Source organism: Chroicocephalus ridibundus, chromosome 16, assembly GCF_963924245.1.
Source record: "Chroicocephalus ridibundus chromosome 16, bChrRid1.1, whole genome shotgun sequence".
NCBI classification, from domain to species: domain Eukaryota; kingdom Metazoa; phylum Chordata; class Aves; order Charadriiformes; family Laridae; genus Chroicocephalus; species Chroicocephalus ridibundus.
Genome location: NC_086299.1, coordinates 4534195 through 4550676, shown reverse-complemented (window position 1 = coordinate 4550676; position 16482 = coordinate 4534195). Strand labels below are relative to the sequence as shown.

At 43.5% G+C, this 16482-nt stretch overlaps 1 protein-coding gene across 4 annotated transcripts in view; it reads left to right on the top strand.

Annotated features, from left to right (window-relative positions):
• Positions 1–16482, top strand: part of MIB2 (MIB E3 ubiquitin protein ligase 2) — a 50275-nt gene that overhangs the window by 19575 nt on the left and 14218 nt on the right. For 2 of the 4 annotated variants that reach the window (XM_063353507.1, XM_063353508.1), the window contains 6 exons: positions 6972–7078; positions 9952–10146; positions 11474–11616; positions 13556–13663; positions 14891–14995; positions 15733–15895. In XM_063353507.1, coding sequence (XP_063209577.1) covers positions 6972–7078; positions 9952–10146; positions 11474–11616; positions 13556–13663; positions 14891–14995; positions 15733–15895 — 821 coding nt within the window. The remainder of the gene's footprint in view (positions 1–6971; positions 7079–9951; positions 10147–11473; positions 11617–13555; positions 13664–14890; positions 14996–15732; positions 15896–16482) is intronic. The other 2 variants (XM_063353509.1, XM_063353510.1) reach the window with 2 other exon arrangements.

The following is a 16482-nucleotide window of genomic DNA, read 5'->3' as shown; positions in this document are numbered from 1 at the left end:
TCTTTCCTGCTGGTCCTACCTGGCGGGTATGGAATGTAGGCATGTGGAGGGATGAAGAGAAATTAGAAATCCTCAATGAAGAAGCTTCCAGTTGTGGAAAGCTGCAATTTTAAAGGTGAATGAAAGGTACATCTTGTGATTCTTAGAAGTCACTAAGCTTTTGGAGAAAGCAGGCTGTCAGAAATGCTTTTTCTTTCAGTCATTGGACTGAGTTGGATGGTAGAATACTGTACTGTACCTGCAATACGTAGGTGTTTTATGCAAGAGCTTCCACCCAGGGAGCCGGCCAACTGAACCAGTTTTATTCAGAATTGTCTTGCAGTGCAGGGGCAGGAAGGAGGAACACCTTTGCTTTAATGCAAACGTAATCCTGTGATTTGTTGGTCTAGTGTTCCATAGATTGCTCTGTGTTAGGAATGGAATGTTCTGATTTAAAAAAAAAAAAAAAAGTGAAACACGGGGCAGGGATGGAGATCACCTTTGAACGATGCCATAGAGAGGTTTTCTTTGGAATAACTGAGGTCTGAGCTGTAAAGACTCGTTGCCTTAGGCAATGCAGCATCCTTTTCGAAGAACAAAAATTGCATGCTTATGACTCACTAGTACTATTGCCTAGATCACTCATCTCAATTTTTTTGCTAAATAAAATAGAAGAGAAAACCTTTGGCAGTTGCCCAAGGACAAAAAAGAAAAAAAAGCTGTGTATTTAAAAGAACATGGTAACTGCTGTGTGCATTTGGGTTTTCTGGAGGTTCTGTTGCTACCGGCTGTTGTTTGAATGGCTGTGAAACACAGGATGAGTCTCCTTTAGAGATAAAGGTTCTCTCGCCTCCTTTCTCTGGCAGGGAATGGGTATCGTTTGAGTCTTTACAGTGAGCCTCAAGCACAGTAGTGTGTTGCTTTCAAGAGCTGTGATGAGCCCACTGGAGTGTTAATTAGTCAGAAAGGGGAGCGGATGGAGAGGCAGCCCACCAAATTTGACAGCATCCCCTAATCTTGGTTTTGCATGATGAAGGAGGGGCTACTTACATATTATGGTTGTAGTCCTTGGGTTACCATCACCGAGATCAAATGTAGAATGGTGGAATGCAGCTGTGTTACGGCGCTGTCACTTCAACTGTGTCTTTAACCAAAGATCAGGAGCTGGGAGTTTCCAGTCCCTCCCTGGCCTCTGTTCTTAGTCCGTTGTGAGAGCGCATCACCGTACATCCAGTCTTGCAACTGGTACCTTTGCTGATCCTTTGGCAGGGGAAGCAAAGGCCTCTAGTAGGGCAATTTCAGAGATGGCAGTGTGATGTCCTTGCGCAGCAAATAGCTGCCACCCGCTCTGCTGCGGCCAGACCCACCACGTGGCACTTGTGCAGCTAAACCCAGGCAAGGCCAACACAGAACTGTTTGTAGCAGCTCACTAATCCTAGGATTTAGGAGTTGTTAAGCCCAGACAGTCACTGCAGAGGATTCCCAATCGGTTTTATAACGAGGCTTTGAAAACACCTTTACCTGAAGGCTATTTCAGGTCTTAAATGACCTGAGTTTGAACCTCTGATGGCAGGAAGTCCTGATTTTGATTTTTGTTTTATATTTTGCCATTTGAAGTAATCTCTTCCTGACATCTGCCAATTGCTAGTATTTTTTATTGGTCTTGTTTGGTTTGAATTTTATGGATGTTTTGGGAGGGGCTCTCACCCTTAGTGGAAAAGGATGGACAGCTCAGTTTCACACAAAAAAAACACACTAAGATGTTTTTTCACAATTGTGTATCCATTTGGTGAACAAGGCTTAGTAATTGGAAGATAAATCAGTGTCTGTAAACAGGATAGCAAAGCAAAACTCATCAGGTTTATGTTAGGGCCAGAATAGTCAGGCATAATCTGGTGAGTTCCGCAAATAATCAAGTCTGAGATAATCTTCCTCTCATACAAAATATTAGTAGTGTTATATTCAAGTGCAAAAGCAGCAATGGCATTTTCCCTGCATCGCCTTCTCAGGGACGATGCTAAGTTGAATTTCAGTAGGGGATGTGGGGCGTTTTACCCAGTCTGTTTTCTAGACTTCGCTCACCAATAAATCACAACCTTAATTTTTCAAAGTCCTATTTTTTCCTGGAGAACAATGGAGTTGGAGGAGCCAGCGAATTACACAGGGAAATGTTTTGTGTAATCAAGTGTAAGAAATACAAATATTTTCTCATGTTGTGTTTTATACTGTAGACAAAACAGAGTTTGCAGTTATTTTCAGGCATAATTCTTAAACCAGCTCTGTCTAGTCTAGTTACCAGCTGGATTTCTGTATCAGGTACCTTAGAAGAACAAGTGCATGCTATCATTTAGGTATGCCTGTGCAATGCAGACCCATTTAAGGCAGCTTTAATAATCCATCCTTCCGCCTCTGACTGCTTATACGGTAAGCCTGAGCTAATATAGCAGCTGAGTGACAACTGCTGGCCGTTTGACTACTAGGCAATTTCCTGTAGTAACCTCTTCCACATGTGTTACTTAGGCAATGCCAGCTTAAGCTGCTTGTCTAAGAAATTTTGGTGAGTAACATTTTGAATCAAATCTGACTCTTGTGTGATAACGTGTTTCCTAACTTTTTTTTAAATGTTCATTAAGTATTTATTAATATGAATTTATTTATGAATTTTTTCTGTTAATGAGTATAATGTTAATTTAAAAAAAACAAACCAAAACACAAAAGAAATGTGATTTACCAGATAAACTACCTAACTGTGCCTCCTTAAAAAAACATATACCGCTAGGGCATATCCCCACGGTAGGGTTTCCCTTATTTAGTTCGGAATATTCTGTTTGATTTGTGGAATTAGGGATTAAATTTCAGTGATGTGTTTTATCTTTATCTTTTCTGGAATTACACGATCAAAACTGTAAGCAAGAGAAATCTTCACTAAAACATCCTTAGCCTGTGTCTTGAACTGATAGTCACGTTTAAAGGATTATAACAAGACATTTCACTTTGTATGCTCACCAGTGCTTCTGTGTCACTCTCGGTACAATATTCTGCCATTAAAGGCTGCGTATAGACATCTCTGAGAGCACAGTTGAGAAAAGCTACTGCCTGCAGGTCAGTGTTGAGGCTTAGGTGCGCACACACATTTTAGTTCACATTTAGTAGCCTTGGTCTGAAATCTTGCCCGCTGTGGCTTTCCAGAACTGAGTCTGATACGAGTTAGCTTTGGAGGTTAGCAAAAAGGACAGCAAGCGTTTAGCCCAGCTCAGACCACTCTGAGTTATAAACATACAGCTGGTTTTATGAAGAACAGTACCTTGGCAAGGAATAGGATTGACAATGGAAATTCTTGGTAAAGGCAGTTCCTGAAATAGGTTTCTATGATCCTGATCCCTCACTTACTGGTGTCCTTGTCTTAGTCTGGTTCATGCTTGAGCAATCAGCATCCGCCTGCCATCTGTCAGAATCTCCTTCCTTTATCCTTTGCTGGAAGTGCTTCAGTAAAAGCTTTGCTTGGGAGGATTACAGAATCTAGAATTTCTTGCATCATTGAGGTCGGTTTTACCTGTAGTTTCTGTAAGATCTTTGCATTGGCTTTTCTTGAGGAAGCCTGTGCAGATCTTTGTACGTCCTAGAAGGAGTGTGGGTTTGTACCCACTATGACCTGAGATTCTAGTTTACAGCTGTGCCTTTTTGAAGAGATTAACACAATATTTATGGCCTGCTACCTTGCAGGGTGACCACTCCTCCTGCTTTCCAGTCCTGTGCGCTGTGCTTGTTTCCTCGGGTAAGAATGTTCTGCAGAGAGGTCTCTGTCTTGCAGAAGACCGTAGCTGTGCCTGGTGCGGAGGGGCTCTGACTCCCGCAGGGCTTCAGATTGCAACTGTGAATTAAAAGCAGTCTCTGTTTAAACTTCTCCAAGTCAGTTATTTTGGGCCTCAGATCTCTATCTGTTAGAGCATGGATGATGCTGTTCTTTTAGCTCTCTGGAGCATAGCTCTCGGCAACGCGAAGGGCTGTGTCAGCACCTCAGTGGAACTTGAGCACCGGCAGGATAGCCACAGGGGGGTGGTTCTCAGCATGCTGGAGAGAGACATCGCTTCATTCCGTACAGAACGTGCTCCCAAGTGTTTTCTGGACTCTATAGTAATTTAATATCGTTGGAATTTGTAGGGCAGAAATGGCTGCAGACTTTGGCTGTCATAATTAAAATTGTTATTAAAGGCAATATTGCAGTGATTAAATTTATCCCTAGGGTATTTCTGCAACACACTAATAACTTTGGTTGTTATCCAGTATTTGGAGCAAAACATGTTGAATTACATCAAAACCTAAGATGTCTTGGCTCGGGACATCTGGTTCTCGCATCATTCTTCAGTGTTGCTGGTCAGCAGAGTGGTTCAGGACAAGGTCACAATTTTTATGAGGCCAGGGAAAGGCGGCAGTGACGGTGGGTTGCCTCCAGCATTTAAGTAGAATGGGAGATGGAGTGTCTTGCACTTCTTCCTTCTTTAAGGAAGCTCAGCTTTCTGCACTGGTCAGCTTTGGTTTCCTGGTCTCGAGCCCCAAATTTCACTGAAAGCGACAGGTTACTGTGAGAGCTGTTGCGATGGGAAATGACTGCTGTTATATGATTATACAAAAAGGGAAATTATGCTAGGAATATAATGAATGGTGATTATTTTGCTGTTTAAACATCTTGCTTAAGCTTAGCTTGATGCTCTACTATCACTGAGAATCTTTGCATTGAAACCCTTCCCTTGTGAGAGTCAGGTTTGGAGGAGAGAAGTATATTTTTAACACTTTGTCTCAGGACTTTACTAAGACATCTTTGATAAATTGTTAGAAAAGCATTCAAAATACAGCAAAAGCAGCATGCTGTAGCTAAGCTGTTTCAGATGTAGTACACAAATCCATGCTGGTTTTTGAAGCCAGTCTATAGTGCGTGACACGGTGCGATAAAATGAATGCTGAACAGTGTTTCTTTTTAGCTGACCTTTTTTCTAGCCCTCTTTCATTATCTTCTCTTTCACAACAACTGCCGGCCTTCATGGTGTTTAAAACAGACAAAACCTCAACCCTTCAAAAAATGGTCTTGTTCTTCCTCCTGTTGATAATGAACGTTCAATAAGTATATGTGTAAATAACCTCTCCCTCTTTTTAAACACATTAAGTTGTAAAGCACGACTGTTAACAAGTTCAGAAAGGTAAAAGACTTAGGCTTTTGATGGATAAGTAAACAGTAAGTTCAGGCATAAGCTTGTTATCCCTCTGAGTCTCCACCTTCTCTCTCTAGGTATTAGATGGAAAATAAATACAGCATTCCGAGGTCAGCCCTCCCCCCGGATAGGCTTCCCCTCCCCTTCCCCTGGGGAACAGCTGCTGAACTTGGTTTTGCTCTGTCTGGTCTGGGAGTTGCCAAGAGCCTGTCGGGAGGAGGTGCGCAATTACTGGTATGGATTGCGGCGCCTTTGCAGTCACCTAGAAAAGTGGATTGTACCCTGGGTGAGCAACACAAATAGGTCCGTAAGGACTTTGGTGGCTTGGTATCTCATGAGAAAGCTTCCTGCTAGGGAACAGAGACTAGGAACAGCACGCACAAAACCAGCAGAGAAGCTGCTGTGACGTTATGGGAATTGGAAGCTGCTTTAACAGGACATCAGACCCTCTGTTTACTATCACGTAGGTATTTTTTTTCCCTTTTTTCTTACGATGGATCAGTGTGTATGCCCGTGATGCAGATTGCAGAGCGCATAGAAATGTCTGTGTTATCCTGGAAACAGTCTAGACACAACACTGCAGGTCTAATCTGCTCTGCTTTTCAGCAAGTGAGCTGGGCTGGGCAGTCTGCAGCTTAGGTTATGAAATGTGCTGAACTCCTTCTGACTTTGAGCTAGGAGACTGCCTGAGCCATTAATGCCTTCATGCAGCGTACCCTGGTAATGTCCATAAGCATCGCCATAAACTTAACGATGGGACGCTGAAACGAGGGCAGCTGAAAGTCAGTTCCACTCTCCCTCTGAAGGGATGTCAGACTTTCTGGAGAAGTTACTAGTTTTCTCCTTACTTCCCTCTTTTTTTCCCCCCCGCTCTGTTTTAAAGACATGTTTTAATTGTGTTGAGACTTGTATTATTCGACTTGGGTGTCCTCCTGGATTGTTAGCGGCAGAGCCGGCAGTGAAAACTGACATGTTATGATGTTTAGGATTGCTTGATGGTATTTGTAGCAGGGCTCCCCCTGCTCCATGCAGGCAATGGCGTGAAGTTGCTAAAGCCAGATTTTGATGATTTTCGTTTGCAGGTGTTGGTAAATATTTATGTTAAAAAGTATTAATTTGCATGTGTTCAGGGTAATCACACTTGGTCCTCGGTCAGCTGCCTTGCCCTAATATAGTTTGTGGTTTGTGCACTTCATAGAGTGAGTGGGGATTTTTTTCTTCTTTGGAGCTACTGGATTTTATTTTTGCCTTGCACAACCCCCTTGAAGTTCTGAAAGAAGGATGGTCTTTTTCTCCTTCGCAGCTAAGCATGTGAGTGAATGTGATTGTTTTGAATCGTTGTATTTTTGTGTGTTCGACTTCCTGAGACAGGAAGATGAGCTTCTGGTGTCTAACAACGTGAGAGAGACCCCACCACAGTCCTGCCGCTCGTGTGTAGGTACGTGTTTGTCCCGGCAGACTGTCACTGAAGTGTGCCTGTTCCTCCTGCTCACAGCAGCCTCTATTCCCAGTTATTTGCATCTCACAGTCGAGGGAAACACAGAACTTTTTTAAAGCTCACTATGGGTCTCACGTTTTTTGGTAATGTTTGAAGATAAAACTGTCTTCTTTAGCCCAGTGTATTATTCACTAGTTGTCTTTCTGCCGTCAGTGGAACAGTGCCTAAGTGTTCTGACCTTCCTGGGGAGACCGGCTTTTAGGATCAAAGACCCTGTTGGAACAGAGCCTTATAAAGGGTGAATAGTAACAATAAATTAATTTGTGTTCTGTTATTTTATTTTCCAGAGTTCTAGTGAGTCCTCGGCAGAATTTGACTCGCATCACATTGAAAGGCACTTTCCAGGGAGCTAAAGTGGTCCGTGGCCCCGACTGGGAGTGGGGTAACCAGGATGGTAAGCTGCTTTTGAGACGTCCCGTAAAACACCATTCAAGTTTTTTATTGTTTTTATTTGATTATTTTTGCCAAATTGCTGTTAGAAAACGTATGTGCTGAGCCGTACATTCTAGGGAAGCTGTTCAGATGATGCAGGTTGCTGTTCCTTAGAGTATTAAATATTATTTGTTTTCCTGTATTTGTTTAAAAACATCTGTGACATAAACTGTATGCATTCATTAGGGGTGTGGGAGGGAAGTTTTGCTGCTCCTATTTCATAGATGTGAAAACTCATGGGGGAACATCCCGGAATATCTTGTATAGAACTATAAATGTACGCCACATTACAAGAAAATAATGACCCGTCTTTTCCTGAAAAAGCTTCCATTCACAGGGGGAATAAGGTGTGTCTGACTGTGCACGGTACTCCTTTTTCCTTTGGAGTTCTTTGGAATATCCTTATTTGGACACTTTTAAAAACAGTGAAGAGAAATGATCTATAAGGAGTGTTTCACGTGGGGTATTAATGAAGAACTGTTTCCTGTGGTTGCTGGAGAACGGTTTCTGCTTTCAGTATGAGTCGTAACTTCAGGCTGAAATTGCAAAGGGACAAAAAATGCCTTTTGTACAGCGGCTCTTGGAGTGTAATGGCTGTGTCTAATTCACTGGTACCGATTTCTGTGTAGCGTTACAGGGTTAAGGAGGCTTTACTGTCCATTTCTATTCCAAAGCCTTGTACGCGCTGTAATATTTACAGCTCCTTTTTTCCCCTTAATAATTAAGTTGTAATTCCAAAGGTTTCCAATGTTGACTCCACCATTTATTGCGGCCCTGGGTTCAGTGGAGGACAGGGATGCTTGCAGGGTCTGAGAGGAAAGGAAGCTTATGCTCAGTACAGCTTATCCGTCCTTTTGAGATCAGATCAACATTTACATGTCTGAGACTTGTGTTGCTTACAATGGTTGTGACCTGAAAGCAGTTATATGCGCAGGACAAGTGAGGAGAAGCGTAAGGCCAGCCACCCAGCTGCTCTCTGATGAGTACCGCCCTGGCTGTGACAGAGCTGCCCCCCTCCACGGCCTTTTCCCCTTCTGAACTTAGCTTCCTGGTGGCACTAACACATCCACTATTTCCACTTAAGGAAGTAACATATAAGTAGTGGTAATCAATAACCTTGCAAACTCTGTAATAGGGTCCTGGTAAGTAACTTTTTTTCCCTGCTGTGGTCAGGGTGGGCCCTGGCAGCTCTTCAGTCGCTTCAGCCCTTCACTGAATACATATTTTTTCCTTGCTACCATTTTTTGGAGTCCAAACACCATGGAAGCGGAAGCTAGTGCCCTCCTCAGAGAAAAGCATCTGAACAGGGCATGGGGCGAGATTACTTTTTGTTGTTTTTCAGTCTGAATCCCTGCTGCAACAGACAAACACTAAGCTCTTTTATCGCTGGTGCTCAGAAATGCTTTCGTTAACTTAAATTGTATTTTCATGGATAATATCGTGTGGGTGGAGTGCTGATCGGGTAACTGGCTGCAGTGAGAGTTGTGTACAGAACCGGGATCCACCTGCCATTTCTCGGGAGAAATTTTAAAAGCAGACGGGATTTAAAAAATATTTTTCTTACAGTAAAAACCAAGAGATATTGAGGCTTTCTGATTCTCAGACCAGCCCTCTAAAGGTGTTTCTTGTTATTGATAGAACTGACAGTAAAGCCTGCTAGTTTGTCTCTATTATGCTTTTTAGATAGATTTGCAGTTGGAAGAGGAAGTTAACTTCTTTAAGTTGTTAAATTCCCGGACTTTGCAGGCAATTAGAAGCTCACTGTCCGCCCGGTGAGACAGATGTTGCTGTCCCTGTTTGGGAAAGCACTGGATGACTGCTGGGACTTGCCCAAGTTCACACAGTGACTTGGCAGCAGAGTGAGGTGGGGAACCTGCACGTTCTGACTGCCTGTCACTGGGTTCGGTGTTGACCGACTGTTGTCTCTTGGATGAGATGTGCATCCTGTGTGCCCAGCCAGATGTACCTGCTCACAAATACACCCTCCTGGATTGTTCTGGATTGTTTCAATAGTAATCCTTGCGTGGGCGGCAGGTGAAGAGAAGTACCGGAACAAACTTCACTTGATGTTTCTCCACCTGGCCAGTGTTGGGGAGAGATTAACGACCTTGGGTGGACTTTACAACGCTGCTGTGATTTTATCTTGCCACAGTGTGGTGCCATGACACTGTGTGTTTCCCAGCTGCGTAGTGTTTCTGTACTCCGGGAGGAATGGCTGCTTCTACACAGAATTCAGCTTTTCCATATTTGTATTCCAAAGCAGACAGCTGGCTGGCTTTCAGGGACTTCAGTGTAGAGATTCTCTCCTACTTGGTCAAACTGAGCTATCTCACAGTTTAATTTCCCTAATTAAAAGGTTAACGAGATTTCTTGTGGCTTCTGCAGATCGAGGTGAATCATGCAAGCTGTGAGGAAGTTGTATGAGCTGCCACCTAATTTATTTTGGTGTTATTTCCTTCTTTTGTGTATATGAAGCACACTTGACTTGGAGGGCAGAGCTTCAGGCAGCAGTATGCTGACAGAGAAGCAGATTTGTGTGCTCTGTTCCGTGTGTGAAGCTGGCTTATTGTAGGGTCCCACAGAACTCCTTCCTGGCAGCAACCTGTCAGAATTTCATCTACCCCAGCTATTGACTCTTTGGCCCTCTTCCTACTCCTCTGTGTGAATAGTTGGGGAACTGACAAGTTTTTTTCCTTGTTTTTTTACTTAGTTAAGATAAAAACATCATTAAATTACATCTCAGTAAACATCCCGGTGTCAGGTGAGTTTTTGAATATTGATCTCAGTGAAAATGCAAGCTGGACGCTTTTTTTTTTACCCCTCTTTCTCCTTCAGGTGGCGAAGGTAAAATCGGACGTGTGGTTGATATTCGTGGCTGGGACGTAGAGACCGGGCGCAGCGTGGCCAGCGTCACGTGGTCTGACGGTACCACGAATGTCTACAGAGTTGGACACAAGGGAAAAGTCGACCTAAAATGTACTGCGGAGGCGTCTGGTGGCTATTACTACAAAGAGCATCTCCCAAAATTAGGTGTGTACAAACAAGTCTTCTGGTGAGAAATTCTGATTCACGCTGCCGTGTCATGGCACTAAAGCCATTTTGCTTGGAAGACAGAAAATCAGCAGGTGGTTTGATAAAGTTCCCACATAATATGTACCATTTAAAAAAAACCCAAACAACCAACAAAAAACGGCCTGTGTGTGAACGTATTGCTTTATTTCAGAGTGGTTAGTGAATAGTTTGGCCTTTCAGTGGTACGACTGTGTAAGACCATCAGATGCCCACAGCTGTATCCCAAGGAAGGATCTTCTGCCAAGGCAACTTCTTGCTGCTGCAAATGCATGAAACTCCCTTGGGCGTTCCTGCATCTGTCAGCAGAGAATTCGACCCCGTGTCAGTGTCGTTAATCCGAAGTTTTGCGCTCTTCAGGCAGGCAGTGGTCCAGCTGGTGTTCTCTGTGCTTTTAGAGGGCAAATATTATTGTTTTGGTGGACCAAAAAAGTGTGTTAAAGGGGAACGTGACAAAAGGGAGATTTCTGAGAGTGGAGCTGCCAAATACTTGCCCGGCAAGGGAGATCAGGAAAAGTCATGGAAAAGGGTGATGTCTGTATTGGTAACTTGCTGCAATCCACCTTTCTTTTTAACTGTAATGAAACCAAGGAAACTACTTGTGGTTTTGGACTTGTGGCATTTTTTTACTAAGGTGTAATTTAGTTGTGTTTTTTTTTTAATGATGTGCAGGGGCCATCTTTTACTCCCCTGAAGGAAAACAGCGAGGTCTGTCCTTGATTTTGCAGCAGCAGAATCAGGTCTTTCTCCTTTTCTCTCCCTGAGCAGCTGGGCAAGAGCATGAGGGAAGGGAAGGGATGGAGAGCTTATTTCCAGGGATATGGCCTCTCGCTACACAGGACGGCTTAGGAGGGTAAAGCTCTCAGCAAAGGAAGCTGTGTGGCTGCCTGTGGAAGATCTTGGACTTATTTTAAGTACTGTGTGGGTGTGTCTGCTGAACAACAGTTGTGGGTGACTGAATTGCTAAGAACAGCTACTGATGGCTGACATGACATGAGAGGCATCGTTCAAAGCCATTCCCCTCTGGGAAGGGACAAAACTGTGTCTTGTTAGAGCTACCTCATGTTTAACCCATATCAGTATCCAGATAGAGCTAAATCCTCCTGATCTCTCTGCGTACTGCTGCCCCATAGAGCGCGTAGGGCATACTCCACAGTAGAAAAAAGGGGTTTACACCGTTCTGCCCCAATTAAGCCTATGTTAATTTGCAACCCTTGTTACAAAGCCAAATGAGACACAAAATTATTGCATCCTGCATGTATGTGGGCGGTGTCATTCTTCTCTTCAGGAAAACCAGCTGAACTGCAGAGGAAGGAAAGCACGGACAGGCATCCGTTCCAGCACGGGGACAAAGTGAAATGCCTGCTGGACATCGACATCTTGCGGGAGATGCAGGAGGGCCATGGTGGCTGGAATCCTAAAATGGCTGAGGTATGGTTCTGCTCGCTCCTGTTCTCTTTTTAATGTATCAGTCACTGTCTCAGACTGCAGAAGTAGGCACTGGCTAGGAAGTTACCAGAAATCTTTGTATAATATGTTACCTTCTATATTTATATTGTGTTGACTGAATCACAAATGCAGATTCTTTAGTGATAGGACGCTGGAGTCAAATTTCGTTTTAGGCTCAGATAAATCTGTGTTGTATGAGAATTGCCTTGGGGAGTCCTGCATAATTTACAAGAGTCTATGACGGGTCAAAAGAGTTGCTCAAAGGTCTTGGAAGCCAGTGCAAAAAGCTAATGGCTGGTTTGTTTTTAAATGACCTGTGGATCTCTTCCTTGGAGTTCTGGATCCATTCCCTGTTTGGCCGCTTTTGTACTGTGCATTACTATTAATGAAAGTTATGTGTTTTGTCAACAGTGGGCTCTATCCCTGGCCAGGGCTAAAATTTCTCAGCCCACATGATGTTCTTGGAGCTTAGCCTGTTGTCTTGTCTTTGGTTTGAAGAGCTATCAGTCTATTGTCACCTGTTGTCTAAAAAAACACAGATAGTAGTGGAAGTAAAGATAGAAATGACACCTATTACTGTAGGGGCTGTCATGGAAGTAAGTTTCCAGGGGATTGTGAACGTTTGGTGTGGGCTTACATTCAGACAAAATGATAACAGCTTAAATGAATAAATTTGCCATATAAATTAAAAGGTCTGTGCTTTTTGTTTCTTCTCAAGTCAACTTTCTTGGCTTTTAATAGTTGACAGATATTGCCCAAAATAGATTCCATTACGTTCATATATTGAAGAAAGCAGTACTGCTGTTGTGCAGTAGATTTACTGCAAGACAAAATCACATTTTGATACTCCCCATTACAGTAATAAGACCTGTCTCTGAGCCTCTATTAGTAACTTGCATGAAAGCAGCTTTTTGGAGAAAGAGGGAAGTATGTAGCCACAAGTGACCCGAATGCCTGCTACGCTTGAGTCTGTCTGAAGCCTTGGTATGTGAAACAGTGCTATAAAATTATAAAGATACGTTATATATGTATCCTAGCCCAACCTGCCCTGTAGGTGAGCGGTCTTTTTGAAATCAGACTTTAAAATGTCAAGACAAACTATGTCATTTCAGTTTCAATGTGGAAATCTGTCAGCTGAGCATCGGCCTCTTTTTTGAGCCTGGCAGGCAGGGACTTACAGTCTTCTGGCATGAACTTGAAGAAGGCTGTCAGTAGAGCCGTGATTTTTTTTTTTTTTTTTTTTTTTTTTATTCCAGCTACAGCCTTCATCCCCAAAGCTGTAGTTTTTGAATGTTGCTGTGTAGGTAACATAGTCTGCTAGGCTGTTAAACCTCTGCACTTCTGAATTCCTGTTGTTGGTGAATGCAGCTGTAGAGAGGGCTATTAAACAGAGAAACGGTAACTTTCTGTCATCTCAGAAATCAGTAGGTTTTGTCTCCTTCAAAACTATCAGCTGCTCAGGACCTGCCAGAATCAACAGTCACAGGATAATGCACTACACAACTATACTTTGGTTTCTGTAGTTTCTTCTACTGTGCCCACTTTTCTTTCCTGTCGGAGCATGCCGTACTGGTATTATGCTGCAGAACAATGTTGTAGTCTCTGCCCACCTTTGTCATTTGGAAAAAGGAGGACAATTTGTGCTGCTTTTTCAAGGATTTTCACACTTTGTATTCCTATCACCCTCCTTTCCCCAGTATGCTGCTACTTTAGAGGAGCTTCTTAAGCAGCCTTTCCCTCCTTTTGCATAAAAACAATGACTGCATCTCATTTAAAGCAGGTTTGGGAGCACTGTTGGTCTGTTAATTGGAAATGGTGGGTAATTTAGCCATCTATGCCTTGGGTGCCTGCTTTCCCCACTATTAAGCAATGTGATTTATTTAGGGGGTTTCCCCTACTTTTTTTTTCCCCCTATCAAAAGTTCATTGGCCAGACAGGGACTGTGCACAGAATCACGGACAGAGGGGACGTGAGGGTCCAGTTCAACAGTGAAACCCGCTGGACTTTCCATCCTGGAGCTCTGACTAAGGTAGGTGCTGGTAGGTGAGCTTGGCCAGAACTAGAAATGCTGCAGGGAATAGCTGTCAACTTAGCCTGCCGCGTTAGGACACAACGTGTCTCAAGCAAGTGCCGAAGAAATATACTGCTATTCTAAACGCAGTAGTTCTAGGCAGACTGTCCTGCAAGGCAGCAGAGCTAAGACAGATGGTTGCAGACAGTGGGAGTTGCGCTACTAGGCTGTCTGAACCTTTGCATTTCAAATGTTGTAAGTCCTTAAGGTAAATTCCGTTTCTTAATTTCAGCTTCTTTGATAAGAGCGCTAACAGTAGACCTACAGTAGCTCATCCTTCTGCAGCTACCTTTCATCTGTGATGAACCTTCTTCCATATCATTTCCCTTTGATTTTGTTTTCTTCCTTGTTCTTGTGTCTTCATGTTATTCTTCTTTTTGCATCTTTCTTTGTCTCGCTTCTCTCTGATTCTTCTGGATAACCTCCGTCTTTAATCCAGCTGTTCTAATTTTGCGTCTGCATTTCTAAAGCTCATAGCTCTGGCTTTCCCCAGGGATTTGAGGACTTGAAGTGTGGATGATTAGAAACAGGGCTAATAGGTATAGAAGGAGCTGCTGGAAGACTACAAAATTCTGAAAGACCTGAACAAGGTCGCAATGCTAAAAACTCCAATATGGATGGAAAATGCAGTGTCAGACTGTTTTGTGCAGAATTAGTCTGCTTTGAAAAGTGTGTTTTGACAGTGCTCCCTCCTTAGCTCAGTGAGCAGAGGGAGCATCTGGCAAATTACCAGTGCAGATAAACTCTGGTTTCCCTTTTTTGTTTTAAATAATGAACAGATTCAACTTCCTTATTAAAGTGAAGTAAAATCTCCAGTGCCAAGTCAGGCAGAGTGAGGAGATGGACCAAGGAAAGTTCCATATGTACTTTTCACTGGTATTAATTATAAATGGTTTGAAGAAAAAAGAAAAGAAGAAAATCATCTGTCCCAAATTATTTTCCTACTTAAATGTGCACTTGGCTTAAAACAGAAATACCCCAGCCCTTGGACTATGTTTCTTTTGCGGTGCAGTGTTTACAGATTTCTTGGTAGCCGTACTTATGTTTTGTAATGCCTTGGGTTTTGAGTCAACGGGCTTCTTTTTTGGTTGGGTTTTTTGAGGGTGGGGGTGGAGGGGCTAATCGCTTTTTTGTTTTTTTTCTAGCTTCGTCCCCCAAAAGCTTATGACTTTCTTTTTCTTGTAGCTCAACACCTTTTGGGTTGGTGATGTTGTCCGGGTGATAGATGATATGGAGACAGTGAAGCGATTCCAACCTGGTCATGGGGAGTGGACAGATGAAATGGCACCTGTGAGTGCGCGCCAGTTCCAGGACAGTCCAGTAACTTCCAGTTTTCCCAAGCAATTAGTAATAGTGACTGAGCTTGCACTGCCTCCAGTGTTCCTGCTGGTCAGTGAGTGCACAGACCTTTCTGGGACTGCTGAGGCCTTGCAAAATAAATGTTGCCTAGTGCTATTGGCTACCGGTAATACGACCCTACTGCAGCACCCAAAGCACAGCGGGTAGATGGGGAATCCGACAAAGGATTTGGCTACCAGTAAGTCAGATAAGAGGTTTCACTGACCAAAGTAAACCAGTCCTCTTACGCCCTCCCTAATTCTCTGGAACGAGGCAGGAAGGTGTCCAAGTGGAAAAATGGTCTAATCAGACCAGTATGGCTAAAAAGCAGGATACAGGTGGCCTCCAGGAGCAATTAAATGCACAGAGGAGACCTTTCCTAGTCCCAATTATATCAGTTCTCTCAGGGTTCTTCACACCATGTTTTGTTGTTTCACCACCTTCCTCTCCAGACGTTCGTAATGTGTCTGGGAAACCCTTCTTATGTAAAACCACTAATAGAGAAACTGCTGAGAACCCTCTGGTGTCCTTGAAGTGGGAGCTGTCTGCGAGTGTGTCACTCTGGTGCTTCTTTTCACACAGCAGGAGTGCCGCCTGCGAAACCACTCTTAGAAGTATTGCATTGGTTCTGAGATGCAAAGCATGCTGCATCTTCCCTTTTAAAAATCACTTCTCTCTTTCCGTTGCAGACCCTAGGGCACATCGGCAAAGTGATCAAAGTCTATGGGGATGGCGATTTGCGAGTGTCGGTTGGAGGGCAGTCCTGGACGTTTAACCCGGCTTGCCTGACGGCCTACCAGAGAGATGAGGAAGCAAACCTCATGACAACAGAGAGCGCAAAGGAATCAAAAAGTGAGACAGTGAGAACAGAGATGTCTGATCTGGCAGGGATTGTGAAATGGTTGCTCTGCTGTAACAACAGCAACGCTCTTTGGACGGTGTTAAACTGCAGCTGCCTGTTCTTCCCTGGATGGAGCTCCAAAAACAAGCTGTGCCTTAACTGGGGAAGCAAAGCTGGTCTTAACAGGAAAACACAGAATTTAGGACTCGTGAATGCTAACCGTAGCACCGCCCTGGGTTCAGTATTTGCTTCTGCCTTGATCTGTCTCAATTTCCCATTCCATCTTGCTGCATTTGCTGTAGGAGGATACCAATTCTTGAACGCTTGTGAAGTATTCCCAGGTGCTTCTGTGAAAGTGTTGTCAAATCAATGACTATTTTGCCCAGTCGACCCCAAAGTTGAATTTGGGATCACATGATGTGTAGAGGGCATTTTGTCTGTTTTGCACATCTGCTCATAAAATGTTTTGTAGCCTCACCATACTTATTTCCTTTGCATGTTTGGATCATGCAGGAGAGAGGACAGATCTGCTGGGGTTTTTTTTTGGTTTGCTATGTAGATGGGTCTTAAATTGTTTGCTCAAGTTAGACTTTGGGGA